Raw genomic sequence first — 18,707 nt, forward strand, 5'->3', positions numbered from 1 at the left:
TTTTAGGAGCATTATAATATATTTTGTCTTTAAATTTTCTGAGATTAGAAAGTCCAGTTTATGTATTTATTTATTTTCGAGACAAGATCTCACTCTGTCGCCCAAACTGTAGTGCAGTGGTACAGTCATAGCTTACTACAGCCCTGAACTCCTGGGCTCAAGCGATCAGCTCACCTTAGCCTGTCCCAAGTAGCGGGGACTACAGATATGGGCCATCAGAACTGGTTTGGGTTTTTTCTGTTTTTTTTTTGGTAGAGATAGGGTATCACTATGTTACCCAGGCTGATCTCAAACTCCTGCCCTGAAGCAGTCCTCCCACTTTGGCCTCCCATAGCACTGGGATTATAGACATGAGTCACCGTGCCCAGCCAGAAAGTCTGCTTTAGATTGACAAATTAGGTAGCAGGTACCTATCTAATATTGATATATTTAATAATATATTTATATATCTAATATATTACCTCTCTAATATATAATATATATTAGATATATCTCTATTAGATATATTTGTCTTTAAATTATCTCTAATTTGTAATATATAGTGCGTACTATATATACTATATATTACATATATACTATATACTATATATATTACATATATAGTATATATTATACATTGCTATATATAACATATCTAGTGTACCTAGTAATACTATATAGTATATATAAGCTATATATAACATAAGCTTATGATATAACATAAGATATATATAACATATCTATAGATATTAGATACCTATCCATTTGCACACACACATGCATGCATGTACATGTTCACATACATTTATGCTAGCTCTGCTTTGTCATCACTTTTTTTACATATGTAATTGTCCATGGAGATTGCTTTCAGTTATGCTTTACGATGAATGTTTTTCTCAAAGTAACCATAGCAGAAATGCTCTATACTAGGAAAAAAGTCAGAAAGAACATCATGAGATAGGATACACTTAGGATTTTTGCGAAATTATTTAACCTGCCTTGTCAAATTCTGTGACACATAAGAAATAATGGTATAGCATGGTAATTTGCATCAGAAATACATAAAGATTAAGGATCACTCATTTCCTTGTGCTAGGTCTGTTCTAGGGTCTGATTTCACAACATTTAGTCTTTCATTTTATGCTAATGGTTTATGATTTCCTATAATATGGAGATAACTTTAAAAAGAAGTGTTGAGAATGAAATGTTTTATTATGTATTACTAGTGGGGAATGTGACATTTGGCATCTGGAAAGAAGAGCCAGAGAGACTGGTCTTGAGAGGTCATGCTAGGTAAAGACACTAGCAGTAAACTAAGACGAGGCAAGTAAGAGCTTACAGTCTCAAACATTGTTGGCTTCTACCAGTAGTGAACCCAGTGGCATTATTCCTACCAGTCTATACTTCTACCTCTGTTTAATGGCTTTAAGCATCTCTCTTCTCTAAGGCTTATCAGCTTCTTCACAGTTTAGTGCTCCGATTTAATTTATTCAAATTTGATTGAAATGTTTCACTCCTAGAAAATCAATACAGTTGTCTTCCTGTCACTCTAGAAATCTTATTTTTCTGTGTTCAGTATGCATTTATTTAATCATTTTTTTAAATGAAACAAAAATAATCTATGATTATTTCTTTTATATTTAACACTAACACTCTTTAAGTGAAACAAAAACAAAACTGCTTGTTTTTGTTTGTTTCTCAAGCAGCCCTATAAGTTTTTGGAAATAGTTGCTTTCATTTCTGGTATTTTTCCAATACTAGATTGATCATTCTATTCAGGTAGTGGCTTTTGGTGAAAATACTGGCAATATGTCTTTGTCTCCTTATATCTGTGTCTCTAATTTGAGTGAGGAGAGGATAAAACATTAAACATCTTTAACTTTTTGAAATTTTTCTACTTCTGAAAATGGATTTTGAAAAAATCCCCTTGCACGTTTATGTTGACATCTAAAATTTTTCAGCATAAATCTAGGTAGTATTATTTACTTTATCATACTTCTTCGCTAGAAAAATGTTTAAAATTTTTAATGTAAAAAGTGGCTAAATTGAGTTACAATTAATAGTATCCAAATGATCAAAAATAAATTATGAATTTTGGTAAGTATTTTGTAGGAAATGCATCTAATGAGATGGAGGCATTTTCCTTTCCCAGTTATGAGTGAATTTTATTTATTACTGAAATGAGAAACATTTCAGCATAAGTTTTACTTCTGATTTTCATCTTATGAATGTAAGGTTGAAAAATGTTGTTCACCTAAATAAATTAACAGGAATGGAAGGAGTTTATTATGGCATTGTCACTGAATTCTTTTGAGATATTTGCCAAGAATCACATCAACTTAAGTTGTTTAGGTATTCCTTAGATTCCTTCAGTTTTGTTTTGTTTTGTTTTTTAAGCAAGGGATTGGAAGCCACCCAAAAGATTTGTTACTTAGTCATTAGAGTTCACTTCTACCTCAATACTTCAGATTGTCCCCCTGAATGGGTAAGAAGTGTGCTTTTATTTATAAAGTGGAAGAAAGGTAAGTATAAACAGAATGTTAGAACAGAGAACCAGCATGATATACTGCAGGTGCATTCTTATGTGGATCATTTTGAAGAAAGATTACCTATGAAAGCTTATTGAAACTGATTATCTTAAGACTGTCCATACCCACGGGCCCTTTGTAAAGTCTTTATATACAATAGCACCTGTATATACCCAGGCGTAGGCACTCGGAAGGCAGTAATGTGGAGATTAAGAAGATGGACTTTTGTGTTAAAGAATTAGGCTGTGTGACCTTGGACAATTCACTTAACCTTTCTAAGCTTCAGCTTCCTCATTTACAAAATGGGAATAATAAAATCTACCTGATGGGTTGTTGTGAGATTGTGTTAAAGCCTTTAGCAAAATAGCTGCTTGTATTGGGAAGCTCTCAGTAAATGGTATATTCATATAGGTTTATTCAAATCAACAGTCAACTAAGTGATGTAATCAGTGAACAAATCTGGATTCAGTGATGGTCATTCAGAATCAGTATTGCTATCTTCATTCTTTAAAAACTGAATTGTATTTTATTCTTCAGAACAAAATTTTGTGCTGATAAAGGATTATGCTACTTTAAACCTACATGTATTCTAGATTGGGTGATTTAGGCTATTTAGTTGTCTTTCTGACTCTTGGACTAACTATTGTAAATACATTGTACTGCCTAAAGGTGTAGATAGTTTTTTGTTTTTGTTTTTTTTAATTTTTATAGATTCTCATAGCAGTGGCTGTAAAATGCTATCTTTTGCTTGTGTTGCTTATAAGTGATCCTGGATTATCTTAAATATATGACAGTACCAAGGCAATAAGTTATTTTTACATATATGAAATTTGAGGTGTTATTAGCACTGCAGATGTGCAGATAATCATTAGAAAGAGATAACCCATTAAGACAAACATATATCAAAGCATAATTAGCCTGGAATAACCTCCCCAAATGAAAGTTACTATAAATAATATCCTTTATTTCTGTTTATGTGTAGCACAGATGAGTTCTTACAAGCAGGTTTTATCTTCAGTAGTACATATGGGGAATTGGAGGAGATTCGTAATTATAGCTATGTGAGAAGGAAAGGGACAGATAACAGGATCTTACCTCCCATTTCCTGTCTCGCAATGGGAAAGTTCAATATAAAGAATTCTAAACTAGAACAAAGAATTAGAATAACAAGGGATTGGCTAGGAGGAAATAAAAATAATTCTAAAGAATATGTGAAAAGCACGTATAAGGAGCAGCCACCACCTGTCAGGCAAAGCTAGGACAATCCAAGGAAGAGTGCCTAGTCTACCTCAGGGCTGAGATCCAGACCTTGATGGAAATGGCACCACGGTGGCTTGCTATATGAGAGAGAAGTCACTGTGGTATGTGCTGGTATAACTTGCTGGAAGTCAGCTCTCTTAGGGTGCTGAGGAGAGCTATTCATAGGAAGGTGTCTGAGTGGAAGCACTGTGCTGCAGAACTGTCCAACATGGGTGCTGGGGGAGGCTGCTCCCTGCTAAGTGCATTACAGGAACTGGCTGCTAGAGAAGCTGTGTGCACTGTAAGAGTCTAGTGCTAGAGAAAGCTATGAACATCACACTAGTCCTAGTGTGCTCTGTCAAGCAAGCACACTGGGACAGAAGGAAAGCCCTTTCCTCCAGCAGTGTTCTTCAACATCCCCTGTGAACAAAGCTTAACATCATGCCAGCTGTTAGGAGGGAAAGTATTTAAACAGCCCAGATTTTCATAGAGCTGACACAATAGTGAATTTGGATTTGTGGAGCGATAATTCCATAAATGGAACATTCCAGCACGTTGACAACTTGGCTTCCATACATACCTTACAATGCACGTTTAAATTTCCATCCATCAATAGAATTGTATTTTCACCCCACAAAATACAGCTATTACTACAATTGAAGTTTCACCCTTTCCCCAGAATGAGCAGATGGCTAGTTCCAAGAGTCATTGTATCTATTACTAGCTATGCATTACTCCATAAATTCATAGTCACACTGAATGTTCTCTTATATAAAGACTAAATTGCAAATTTAACTTCCAACAACTGGTATATGAAATAGAAATGGGAAAGAGAAAAAGTAAACTTAATATATACAAATAAGCACATACATAAAACAAGCACATAAAATAAGCAAAATTACTAATCCTTGTTCTGTATTTGGTCGTGAGACTGTAAATGATAGCTATAACTTCCTTCTTCCATGACCCAGTCATATTTTTCCCTACCCTCAGCCAGAAGCTCACTTAGCTGGTTAGGATTCTTTAGTTGTTAGAGTAACCCAAACCTACATTATATCTTCAGTTGTTCTTTCTTTTTTGTCTGCTGTAGTTTTCTGGTAACTTTACTGTTGAGCATGAAAGCACTAAGAGATTCACACTCCAGGGTTTATTATCACAGGGTTTTCAAGCAGAGGAAGCCTAGTCTGTGGAGGGCAGACTATTTCCACTGGTAACAGGAGGCTCAGAGTGACTTGGGGATTCAAGATTATCAGTTTCCTCAGAGTTCAACCAGATGTCCTCATTCCAGGTTTCAGAATCTTATTCCTTAACCAATCAATGGTAAAACTTTTGAGAAATTTGATGAGACTGAGAAGTCAACTCTTAATTTTCACTTAGCAATCCACACAGTTACATTTTGTGTTTGATTTTTAGGCGCAAGAGCTGCTTTTAGGGCTGTCATGGATGCTTTCTGGCTCTCATACCCTATTGTGAGGGCTAAGGGACCTGAGTTTGTAATTTTTTTCTGTAAGTGCACAAGGGCACTTATTAATAATCCATCTCACATCACAATTTTTATAGTTAGATCACTGTTGCTGTAAGGTCGAGTATAGCAGCTCTCTGGGCTCTCAAGACACTTGCTTCAGTTGGACCTTCATCACTGTCAACCACAGTGATATCTTGGTTAATTGTGATGCCACTACAGACTGTGGATTAATAGCATCCCATTCTCATTGGCAAGGAGCTCAGCACTGAACTCAATCTCACGGGCCTAACCAAACCAATCCCCAAATCCTTTTCTTGCAGTTCTGTGTCCTGCAAGACACAGAACTCTTTTTTTTTTTTTTGCATGCTCTTCCCATGAATTTTTTTTTTAATACCTTATGTTCTAGGGTACAGGTGCACAACGTGCAGGTTTGTTACATATGTACACATGTGCCATGTTGGTGTGCTGCACCCATTAACTCGTCATTTACATTAGGTATATCTCCTAATGCTATCCCTCCCCCCTCCCCAACCCCACGACAGGCCCCGGTGTGTGATGTTCCCTATCCTGTGTCCAAGTGTTCTCATTGTTCAGTTCCCACTTACGAGTGAGAACATGCGATGTTTGGTTTTCTCTCCTTGGGATAGTTTGCTCAGAATGATGGTTTCCAGCTGCATCCATGTCCCTACAAAGAACATGAACTCATCCTTTTTTATGGCTGCATAGTATTCCATGGTGTATATGTGCCACATTTTCTTAATCCAGTCTATTATTGATGGACATTTAGGTTGGTTCCAAATCTTTGCTATTGTGAATAGTGTCGCAATAAACATACATGTGCATGTGTCTTTATAGCAGCATGATTTATAATCCTTTGGGTATATACCCAGTAATGGGATGGCTGGGTCAAACGGTATTTCTAGTTCTAGATCCTTGAGGGATTCACCACACTGTCTTCCACAATGGTTGAACTAGTTTACAGTCCCACCAACAGTGTAAAAGTGTTTCCTATTTCTCCACATCCTCTGCAGCACCTGTTGTTTTCTGACTTTTTAGTGATTGCCATTCTAACTGGTGTGAGATGGTATTTCATTGTGGTTTTGATTTGCATTTCTCTGATGGCCAGTGATGATGAGCATTTTTTCATGTGTCTGTTGGCTGCATAAATGTCTTCTTTTGAGAAGTGTCTGTTCATAATCCTCCACCCACTTTTTTTTTTTTTTTTTTTGAGACGGAGTCTTGCTCTGTCTCCCAGGCCGGAGTGCAGTGGCATGATCTTGGCTCACTGCAACCTCTGTCTCCTGGGTTCACGCCATTCTCCTGCCTCAGCCTCCAGAGTAGCTGGGACAACAGGTGCCTGCCACCACACCTGGCTAATTTTTTTTTTTTTTTTTTGTCTTTTTAGTAGAGACGGGGTTTCACTGTGTTGGCCAGGATGGTCTCGATCTCCTGACCTCATGATCCACCCGCCTCAGCCTCCCAAAGTGCTGGGATTACAGGCGTGATCCACCACTCCCGACCCCTTTGCCCACTTTTTGATGGAGTTGTTTGATTTTTTCTTGTAAATTTGTTCAAGTTCTTTGTAGATTCTGGATATTAGCCCTTTGTCAGATGGGCAGATTGCAAAAATTTTCTCCCATTCTGTAGGTTGCCTGTTCACTCTGATGGTAGTTTCTTTTGCTGTGCAGAAGCTCTTTAGTTTAATTAGATCCCATTTGTCAATTTTGGCTTTTGTTGCCATTGCTTTTGGTGTTTTAGACATGAAGTTCTTGTCCATGCCTATGTCCTGAATGGTATTGCCTAGGTTTTCTTCTAGGGTTTTTATGGTATTAGGTCTTACATTTAAGTCTCTAATCCATCTTGAATTAATCTTCATATAAGGAGTAAGGAAAGGATCCAGTTTCAGCTTTCTACATTATGGCTAGCCAGTTTTCCCAGCACCATTTATTAAATAGGGAATCCTTTCCCCATTTCTTGTTTTTGTCAGGTTTGTCAAAGATCAGATGGCTGTAGATGTGTGGTATTATTTCTGAGGGCTCTGTTCTGTTCCACTGGTCTGTATCTCTGTTTTGGTGCCAGTACCATGCCGTTTTGGTTACTGTAGCCTTGTAGTATAGTTTGAAGTCAGCATGATGCCTCCATCTTTGTTCTTTGTGCTTAGGATTGTCTTGGCAATGTGGGTTCTTTTTTGGTTCCATATGAACTTTAAAGTAGTTTTTTCCAATTCTGTGAAGAAAGTCATTGGTAACTTAACGGGGATGGCATTGAATCTATAAATTACCTTGGGTAGTATGGCCATTTTCACAATATTGATTTTTCCTATCCATGAGCATGCAATGTTCTTCCATTTGTTTGTGTCCTCTTATATTTCATTGAGCAGTGGTTTGTTGTTCTTGTTGAAGAGGTCCTTCACATCCCTTGTAAGTTGGATTCCTAGGTATTTTATTCTCTTTGAAGCAATTGTGAATGGGAGTTCACTCATGACTTGGCTCTCTGTTTGTCTGTTACTGATGTATGGGAATGCTTGTGATTTTTGCACATTGATTTTGTATCCTGACACTTTGCTGAAGTTGCTTATCAGCTTAAGGAGATTTTGGGCTGAGACTACGGGGTTTTCTAAATATACTATCATGTCATCTGCAAACAGGAACAATTTGACTTCTTCTTTTCCTAATTGAATACCCTTTATTTCTTTCTTCTGCCTGATTGCCCTGGCCAGAACTTCCAGCACTATATAGGAGTGGTGAGAGAGGGCATCCCTGTCTTGTGCCAGTTTTCAAAGGGAATGCCAGTTTTTGCCCATTTAGTATGATATTATCTGTGGGTTTGTCATGAATAGCTCTTATTATTTTGAGATACGTCCCATCAATACCTAATTTATTGAGCGTTTTTAGCATGAAGTGCTGTTGAATTTTGTCAAAGGCCTTTTCTGCATCTATTGAGATAATCATGGTTTTTGTCTTTGGTTCTGTTTATATGGTGGATTACATTTATTGATTTGCGTATGTTGAACCAGCCTTGCATCCCAGGGATGAAGCCCACTTGATCATGGTGGATAAGCTTTTTGATGTGCTGCTGGATTCGGTTTGCCAGTATTTTATTGAGGATTTTTGTATCGATGTTCATCAGGGATATTAGTCTAAATTCTCTTTTTTTGTTGTGTTTCTGCCAGGCTTTGGTATCAGGATGATGTTGGCCTCGTAAAATGAGTTAGGGAGGATTCCCTCTTTTTCTATTGATTGGAATAGTTTCAGAAGGAATGGTACCAGCTCCTCTTTGTATCTCTGGTAGAATCTGGCTGTGAATCCATCTGGTCCTGGACTTTTTTTGGTTGGTAGGCTATAAATTACTGCCTCAATTTCAGAGCCTGTCATTGGTCTATTCAGGGATTCAACTTCTTCCTGGTTTAGTCTTGGGAGGGTGTATGTGTCCAGGAATTTATCCATTTCTTCTAGATTTTCTAGTTTATTTGCATAGAGGTGTTTATAGTATTCTCTGATGGTAGTTTGTATTTCTGTGGGATCGGTGGTAATATCCCCTTTATGATTTTTTGTTGTGTCTATTTTATTCTTCTCTCTTTTCTTCTTTATTAGTCTTGCTAGTGGTCTATCAATTTTCTTGATCCTTTCAAAAAACCAGCTTCTGGATTCGTTGATTCTTTGAAGGATTTTTTGTGTCTCTCTCTCCCTCAGTTCTGCTCTGATCTTGTTATTTCTTGCCTTCTACTAGCTTTCGAATGTGTTTGCTCTTGCTTTTCTAGTTCTTTTAATTGTGATGTTAGGGTGTCAAATTTAGATCTTTCCTGCTTTCTCTTGTGGGCATTTAGTACTATAAATTTCCCTCTACACACTGCTTTAAATGTGTCCTGGGACCACTCTTAATATGAATTCTATACCAGTCTGAGTTCAGTCCCAAGAAAGAGAAATACAGTAATTTGAACAGGGAAAATTTACTGTAAATATTAACTACAACAGAAGTTTAGAATACCAAGGGATTGGCTAGTAGGAAATAAAGCAAACTCTAAAGAATATAGGATTAGCAGATTTAAGGAACAGCTTTAGGGCTGAGATAGAGCACTCTACTTCCCTCCCCTCTAAGGCTGAAAGCCAGACCTTATTGGGAAGGACACAGCCGTGGCTTACGGAGGAGTATTTATGGTACTGTGCTGGCAGAACTTGCTGGAAATTTGCCTTCTGGAACTTGGCAAGAATCTGCCCTCTGGGGCACCAGAGAAACTTCACAGTGATGTGACCAAGCCCCTAGGTACTCTGCTGCAGAACCACCCAAGATGAGTACCAGGAGAAGCTACTGGCCATCTTGTCCTGCAATTACGTTACTGGGTAAGCAGCATGTGCTTCAGGAGCCAGGCACTGGAGAAGCCACCCACACTGGAGGAGCCTGATGCTGGAGAAGCCATCCGTGCACAGGGAAGCCTGGCACACTGCAGAGGCAAGCCCAAGGGAACCATGAAGCAAAGTCCTTTCCGTGTGCAGTGTCTCTCCAGCACCCTCTACTGACAAAACTTAAAATCATGTCAGCTAACAAAAGGAAAAATATTTAAAATGCCCAAATCTGTTTTCAAAGAGCAGAAATGAAAGGTGTATTTGGAGCTGAGAAGCAATAATTCAATTACTGGAGCAGCGTTTCTTATTTTCTGCAATGTTTCTCTGCATATCCAGAGTCAAATTTGGTGTTCAATAATATTAACTGTGTTTATTAACTCTTGGTGAACCCTTTTGCTTTTTCCTTTTTTAGTTCTGATTTTGCTTTGGGCTTGCCCCAAAGCAAGTTGTAATCCTCTGTTATAAGTTATCTTAATTTCTTTTTGGGAATATCTGTGGTAGAACCTTAGGCATGTATAAAATATTAAGTTTGCCGTCCATAAGAATAGAGTGTTAGCTAAGCTGTCAGGCAGAATTCTTCTTCTATATGGGAAACCTGGCTTGTTCATTTTTTTTTTCATTATGGTAAAATAAACATAGCATAAAATTTACTATTGCTACAGTTTTTTAAAGTGTACAGTTCAGTGTAATTAAGTGTATTCACATTGCTGTAAACAGTAACTCCACATTTTCCCATCTCTCCAGCCCCTGGCAGCCACCATTCTGTTTTCTGTCTCAATGAATTTGACTACTTTAGGTATCTCATATACGAATCATACAGTATTTATCCTTCTGTGACTGGCTTATTTCACTTAGCATAATGTCTTCAGGGTTCATCCATGTTGTGACATGTGTTAGAATTTTCTTCCTTTTCAAGGCTGAGTAATATTCCTCTGTATGTGTACATCATATTTTGCATATTTGTCCATCCATCAATGAACAGTTGATCTGCTTCCACCTTTTGACTCTTGTGAATAATGCTGCAGTGAACGTGGGTGTACAGATATTTGTTTTAGTCCCTGCTTTCAGTTCTTTTGGGGTATGTACCCAGAACTAGAATTGCTGGATTATGTGATAATTCTGTTTTTAATTTTGAGGAATTGTTGGGCTGTTTTCTGTAGCAGCTGCAATATTCTGCACTCCAACCAGGATGGGAGGCCCAGTTTCGATAGTTGTCAAATTTCCTTCAAGTTTTTCATCCCTACAAAGAAGCCAAGGTCTTTTATAGCCCCATGATCTTATGATGCTGTAATTAGGATATAATACTAACATGTAATAATTAAACTGTGTAATACCAATTCTTTGAATACAGTAGCAGTTCAGAAGGATACTAGCGCAGTCTAGGACCACTGACAGGCTTCATGGAAGAGACAGGACTTACGCAGTCCCTGAGGGAGTGATAGAACTTAAAAGATGGACAGAAAGCACCAGGCAGGCGAAGCAGCATGTGCACTAAGAGCAAGTAGTTGTACAGGTTGCAGACAAAAAGACGAAAGTCTCAACTGCTGTTCTAGTCTAATTGGAGCCAGAAAGGATGAGGATGACGCATACCAGATGATCACATGATCTGATGTTCTTTCCATCCTTGTTAGAACAGTAATTTGACATAGATATTTGAACCTGTAAATGAAATTCACAACCCAGATAACCTAGTAATACTTGTGAACTGGTAATGTGGGTGTGCCAAATCCATGCCAGTAGTAGATATAGCCATTCGGGAGTGCATTATTTGCTTCCATACTTGGAGCATCTAGTAGCCTCAGCCACATTTTATCTTTCATGAAGTGAACCTTTCTAAAATGTTTATTACTTTCTTTCATGTTATTGATCTCACATAGGAACCAATAGTTGGAAAAAGTAACCACTCTTTCAAAATATAAATACGGAAAAGTAGATGATTATTGAGACACGGTAGATTTTTATTTATTTATTTATTTTGAGACACAGTCTTGCTCTGTCATCAAGGCTGGAGTGCGTGGTGATCTCAGCTCACTGCAACCTCCACCTCCCGGGATCAAGCAGTTCTCCTGCCTGTCTCCCGAGTAGCTGGGATTATAGCACACACTACCGTGCCCGGCTTTTTTTTTTTTTTTTTGAGATGGAGTTTCGCTCTTGTTGTTCAGGCTGGAGTGCAATGGCATGATCTCGGCTCACTGCAACCTCTACATCCTGGGTTCAAGCAGTTCTCCTGCCTCAGCCTCACAAGTAGCTGGGATTACAGGCATGCGCCACTACGCCCTGCTAATTTTGTATTTTTTAAACTAGAGACAGGATTTCACCACGTTGGTCAGGCTGGTCTTGAACTCCTGACCTCAAGTGACCCACCCGCCTCGGCCTCCCAAAGTGCTGGGATTACAGGCATGAGCCATCACTCCCAGCCAAGACAAGGTATATTTTTATTTCACGTGTAGAAAGTTGGGCTCTGCGTGTATATTTAATGTTTTGGTTTGTTGATGATGGTGGTAGTTCCTTCTGAAGAGGCAAAAGGAGCAAAGGACTAAAGCAAAAGAAACTAACAAGAAGAGAATAACGGTGATACAATTTTGAAGATACCCTAAAAAATAGTTTTCTGTTACTGTTTTAAAGTATTTCCTAACAAAGAACTGTACCTTTTGTTTTTCAGACTGCTCTGGCACATTTAGAGTCTCTTGCAGTGGATGTTGAGGTGGCCAATCCGCCAGCCAGTAAGGAAAGCATCGATGGTCTTCCAGAGACCCTTGTTCTTGAAGATCACACTGGTAAGGGCAGAGTTGATCTCAAATGTTGAGGAACACATTGCACATTTAAGTATATTATCAGTGTACCTAGATGATTAAATACTTGTTTATTAGAAATTTTCACTAGATTTTTTTTTATAGAAACCAGATGCTTACAAACTCACCTAGTATAAGAATATTTTTAATTTTCAAGTGATAGACTGCGACAAATGTTCCTGTGTCAGCATTTTTACAAAAGCAGTATTTATTAGATTCCAAATTGCTAAGTATTTGACAGAAATGCTTGCCAATTAACTGATCAAAGATTGGCTCTTTCGTCTTTCAGAGGTATCTTCTCTGAGTGTAATATATTGCTTTTCAGTTTTATTAAAATTGAACTACATGTGATTGATCTAAATTATTTGTTGTTTTCAGCTATTGGTCAGGAACAATGCTGTCCAATCTGTTGCAGTGAGTATATTAAGGATGATATAGCAACAGAGTTGCCCTGTCACCATTTCTTTCACAAACCTTGTGTCTCAATTTGGCTACAAAAGGTGAGTGATAGAATAATTAATTTAAAATTTTAAAATTTAATACTTTAATAGTGTCTTCTGCAAGTGAATAATAACAGTATCTCTTTTTTTTTTTTTTTGAGACAGTTTCCCTCTTGTCACCTAGGCTGGATTGCGGTGGCTCGATCTCGGCTCACTGCAGCCTCTGCCTCTGTGGTTCAAGCTATTCTCCTGCCTCAGCCTCCCAAGTAGCTGGTATTACAGGCACCCACCACCATGCCTGGCTAATTTTTTTGTATTTTTAGTAGAGACGGGGTTTCGCCATGTTGGTCAGGCTGGTCTCGAACTCCTGACCTCAGGTGATTTGCCTGCCTCAGTTTCCCAAAGTGCTGGGATTACAGGTGTGAGCCACCATGCCCAGCCAATAGTAGTATCTTTTAAACCTGTTTTATTTAGCTACAAATTTTTAGTACTTTTTAATTCATTGTTAAAAACTGGTTGCCTTTAATGATTACAAATCAGGGATAATATTTGGCACATAGTAAACATATAGTGTAGGAAAAGTAGTGGTAAACTTATTACGAATGAAAATTAGAATTCAGTAGAAAATGACTTTTTCAGTGTCTATACATGATGTTGGTAGTAGTGAAAGTAGGTGTTATTAAAATTAGTGGGGAAGCAGAAAATGCAGAGCCACCAACTCTTAACAATTTTGAGTGTGGCTGAGTCTGTGAGGTCCATTCCCTCATTTCTTTCCACTCCCATACATTAGACCTTCAACCCTTGTTGTCTTAACTACTATTGTAGTTACCTACTTTATTTCGTTACTTCTTTTAGAGGTACTTTCTTTTCATTTCTTTTTTATTTGCAGAAATCTGTGGGGTACATGTGCAACTTTGTCACATGCATAGGTTACTTAGTGGTCCAGTCAGGGCATTTAGGATATCCTATCACCTGGATAACATACACTATACCATTAACTAATTTCTCATTATCTTCCCTCCTTCCTACCCCCTCACTCTTCCAAATCTTCATTATCTATCATTCCATCATTAAAGGCTTTTTATGAAATATAGTTCTGATCATGTACTTCCCTTCTCATAAAAGAAAGAGAGAGACCTCCAGTCACCTGTGGAATAATCTGAAGCTTTAATCTTGACATTCAAGGCCTTTTGTGATTTAGACCTCAACCTGTTTCTTCAGATTTACTTTTCTGTACATTTGCTTACGTTTCTATGCATTTGCTCCTGAGGTCTGGCATGATTTTTCCCTATACCATCTGTAAGATTAGATATATAGGTAGGTGCAGTTTAAATTCCACCTTTTCTGTCCTTAATAAATGCTGTCTTTAAACTCCCACGATAGTTTCAGAGACTTCAGAGGCAGTGTTTTGTGTGCCTGCTGTGTGTCAGTCACTGTCAGATGATTCCTCTTTAATGATTCATGATTTCTTCTTTAATCCTCACAGTACTTTAGGACTTACTGGTATCTTTATTCCTATTTTCTAATGATTGTTACTTGTCTAAGTTTAATAGCTAGTACATAGTTCACCAAGACCACGCTCATCTATTTGACTCTAAAATGTTACTGTTGGGCCCAATCTATATGGCAAGTACACAATAAATGTTTGCTGAAATGAATTTTTTTTTTTTTGAAACGGAGTCTCGCTCTGTCGCCCAGGCTGGAGTGCAATGGCGCTGTCTCGGCTCACTGCAACCTCCGCCTCCCGGGTTCAAGCAATTCTCCTTTCTCAGCCTCCTGTGTAACTGGGGCTACAGGCGCACGCTACCACACTCAGCTAATTTTTTGTATTTTAGTGGAGACGGGGTTTCACCATGTTGCCCAGTCTGTTTGCGAACTCCTGAGCTCAGGCAGTCCGCCCACCTCGGCCTTCCAAAGTGCTGGGATTACAGGCATGAGCCACCACGCCCGGCCTAAAATGAATTCTTAAACGGTAAACATAATATATATTGTACAGCCTTGAATTATACTTGAAACTTTGCTATAACTCAAGGTAACAGTCTCTTCAGTCTTTCTCCTGTCAGGAAATATCTTAGTGTGAAGCCTTTCCTGCTTTTTTTCTGGGGAGAATGTTCCCAAGATACAGTTCTTTGTCGCCTTCAACAGGATGATCTCTTCAGCCTCCCTTCCAGCAGGGAATTCTCTTTGGGAAAAAGACCAGATTTGCAAGGGGATAATCTTTTATCAGATAATGTAGCTGTACAATCATTCAGTTGGTCCTAGAATGTTGTACTCCTAGTATAACTGCTTTCCCCTTCCCACCTTCCCTCCAAGGTCTATGGCATTGTTTTGTCATTTAGAAGGCACCTAACCCTCTTATCCTCTTTTTGGAAAGAAATGTCATGGCTTAGAAAGTCTGAAGTCCATCTGCTTTGACATATCTGTGCTACCCTAAAATGAGGCTTTAATTTGCCATAGATCTACATTAATTTACCGTAGACCTTCTTTAATTCACACCAAATCATAAATGATAAATCATAAATGATTTGATGTGAATTAAAGTAGGTCTGTGGTTTCTCTAATAAATGCATAATAGACTAAATAATGATAATTCCGTTCAGATTATTGTCAAGCTAAACTCTGACCTCCATGCGGACATGTGCCATGATTCTTTGTTCACCCTCTGCCATTGCATCACTGCTGAGTTTAGCAGCTCTTAATTAAAACTCACTAAATGAAGGAGGATGAATGACCTTAAAGATATGAACATTAATAAGAGACATTGTTTACCCTCAAAGAAATTAGAGTCTGATTGGGCACAGAGGGAATAGTATGAAAATAATGTCTTTCTGCATTATATGGATTTGAAGTTTATTTTTTGTTGTTAAGATACTTATTATTAGGATAATGATACTGTTTTTTCTTTATTAAGTTATTTATGTGGCAGTTAAGATGATTCTGGTGGCTCTTAACGTTTTTTTTTTCTCCAGTCGGGAACATGCCCTGTGTGCCGCCGTCATTTCCCACCTGCAGTTATTGAAGCATCTGCAGCTCCTTCCTCTGAGCCTGATCCTGATGCCCCACCTGCAAATGACAGTACTGCAGAAGCGCCCTAAACCTTAACAGTTGAAATGAGATCAGTGTATCGAAGTAAATCTGCAAATTCCTTCTAAATCTCATGTGCAAATAATTATATATAAATATATTTAAAAAAGCTATATATAGTATATGCCATAGTTTAGAAAGAATATTAACCTTTCTAAACTAAATTTAGGTTTGCAGAAAGTATTAAACATTTTCAAGCTGAATGTTGAGACAGTGCATCCATTTTCTTTAGTTGAATATGTTTGTATTAATTGTAAAGCCAAGCTTATCAGTTGACTTTCTCCAGAAGAAATAATCATCTGTGTGGCATACGTTACTGGCTTTGTCTATAATACTGCCACTAAGTGATTATAATTAAGCTCTCCTGTTTGCATCAAATGTTAAGACTGTGTTCACAACAGTAGTAAAATTTGGTTTCATTGGAAATGAAACAAATTGTAAAGTATGCTTTTTCACTAGTCCCTTTGGTTTTGCTACACCATAACCTCTTGGTTCATATGCTGAGAAATTTTTCAGAAAGTCCATTTTTGTTTAAAATTAGGACTTTTCAGAATGCCAAATGAAGGCTAAAATTTTGGCCAGAACACTACAAAAGTTTTAAATCTTAGAAGTAACTCCCCCTGAAATAAAGTTAGGTAGTAAAATCCTTAATGAAACCAGTGGATGTGCTTAACATAAGGTTAGTAAAGCATACAAAGAATCTAGTGTGCTCAGGGCTTGGTACAATGAGCTGAATTAGATGGCCTTATGAAACCCTTTCTAACCTCTTACCCATCCTGTTTCTCCTTGGTAAAAATTATACTTGAAGGCCCAGAACACTCATGGCACATTTGTTTAATATTGGATATAGTTAGTTTAAGGTAATTTTGCTTCTACAGTATTTTGGAAGGTCTGAAAACTTGCACAGGGTCATCTTTGTAATTATATAACCCCAAACTAAGATGCACAGTGTCTCCTTTAGGTAATCACACACAGTAGACGAGTATGTGCAAACATGGACATAATAGTTCACTTACAAATGTGATTTGATGTTAACGCTAGAGAATGATGACTGTTAGAATATCACATTTGAGCAAGTAAAACAGTAAAGCACATAGTGAATGTACGTCCATCTAATTGGTCCATTGATAATTTAGTTTGGGCACATGAAAGGAATATTTATATGGCTTCCCAAATGCAGAGTTACATCTTATTTGTGTAATTCCTCTGAGTATTTATATCCCGTCTCTTTTTTTCATTTTTAAAAATAAATGAATTTTCACTGTTGGCACATTTGAGGCTTAAATATAAGGAACATAACACTTGCATTCTAATTTTTGCATATATTGTAAATGTGTCTGGTATTTACAGCAAAATACTGTGTATCCTTTTATGGGTAAAACAAAAGTGAACATTGCATGCATGTAATGTGATGAATTTGTAATTTAGGAGTTCTTTGGGGCTTCTGTGACTTTGGAAATGCTTACATTCAGGCCTTAATGTTGCATTAGCTAGCATGTTTTCCCTCTGGTGTATATAGTCATTGTTGTATAAACTAATCTTTGCTTGTTTTCTACTCTGTGATCTTTCCATACCATATTTCATTAATGATCAGTTAGTGTCAAGGAGTCAAATCAGATTAAAATTAATTTCATATGTATATTGTGGAAATTTGTGGCTAGTGTGATTTTTGTTTTTCCTTTTAAGTACTGTTGATCAGTTGTGACACTTACTGGTTAAACTTACGTTGCTAAAGATTTCTCTATAATAAGCCACACATTATATTTAGACTATATTAAGGGACCTTGGTTTTCTTCTAGATAGCAGCTGTCCCAAAGAAAATATTTCTTCTTTGCCTGTTAAGATTTAGCTATTATCTGCCAGTTGTTACGAGGTTTTGGTTCCAAACTCAACCAGCAATGTTGAGAGCAGAACTTAAGATAGCTGTTGTACTTTTTGCTTTCCATCTGTTACTGTCCTTCATTCTTGGCTCCCTACTATCTATAAACAGCTGCTGTGAAGGAGAAAAGTTGAGTAAGAGTTGGCTTAAATTTTAAAAAGGAGAAAGAAAATTGAGGTTTTAGGATTTTCATAGTAACAAGCTCTGGTATAAGCTAAGGCTGGCAAGTTCAGATACTAAAATATTATTTGGTCATATCTTGGATCCTTTTGAAAAAGTTAAGACTATATAAAGGTAAATTAGAAATAAGTATGAATATTAATAAAATAGCATTTATCTTATTTCTCTATTTTATGTTGTGACTTAACCTAATTTTATTTTTTTAACATTTTCTTATTTCTTGTAATATGAATGCTGATATTTAAAGGTAGATCTATGTGGTTTTCTTTTGTGTTTCTTAATTGTTTATCTCTAACTCTTAAGATTATTTGTGATCTGGATTTATGTACTTGTTAAGATACATATGAATTGTTAAAATGGAATGCAAGTTTTTCAAAAGCCCAGGTCTAAATGTAATGGTTGGTTTATTGTTCTACAACCCCAGCCCATCATTTTCTGTGTAAATCATAAACAATAAACAGAATATACTCAGTGGTCATTTCTAATATTTAATTGTGTAATTGTATCACTTCTATAATGTAACCCCGAAGGATTTAGAGTTAATGACAACACTACTGAGCATGTGATGTTAAAAGTCCTTGAACTATAATATAAGAAAGCCCTAGGAAGAGCTAGACAGAAGTAGTTGAGGGACTTCCTACTGCTGGAGGGTCTCTGAGTCCTTGCGCTCCCCTGCCTGACATCCTTAGCTATCCTGTAGGTTTCAGCAGAACTTGATTTCCACACTGACTCCGGACTGCAGAAACCGTTAATAAGAAGGGAGCCCACCTCACGTCAG

General features: G+C 37.4%; 1 protein-coding gene across 2 annotated transcripts in view; it reads left to right on the plus strand.

Annotated features, from left to right (window-relative positions):
* The window catches only part of PJA2 (praja ring finger ubiquitin ligase 2), a 74,544-nt gene extending 56,128 nt beyond the window's left edge, over positions 1-18,416 (plus strand). For both annotated transcript variants that reach the window (XM_010380194.2, XM_030927207.1), the window contains exons 8-10: positions 12,217-12,331; positions 12,725-12,846; positions 15,756-18,416. In XM_010380194.2, the coding sequence (XP_010378496.1) occupies positions 12,217-12,331; positions 12,725-12,846; positions 15,756-15,881 (363 nt within the window). In that variant the 3' untranslated portion in view covers positions 15,882-18,416. The remainder of the gene's footprint in view (positions 1-12,216; positions 12,332-12,724; positions 12,847-15,755) is intronic.
* Positions 18,417-18,707: the final 291 nt, after the last annotated feature.

Source organism: Rhinopithecus roxellana, chromosome 3 (genome assembly GCF_007565055.1).
Source record: "Rhinopithecus roxellana isolate Shanxi Qingling chromosome 3, ASM756505v1, whole genome shotgun sequence".
Lineage (NCBI taxonomy): Eukaryota > Metazoa > Chordata > Mammalia > Primates > Cercopithecidae > Rhinopithecus > Rhinopithecus roxellana.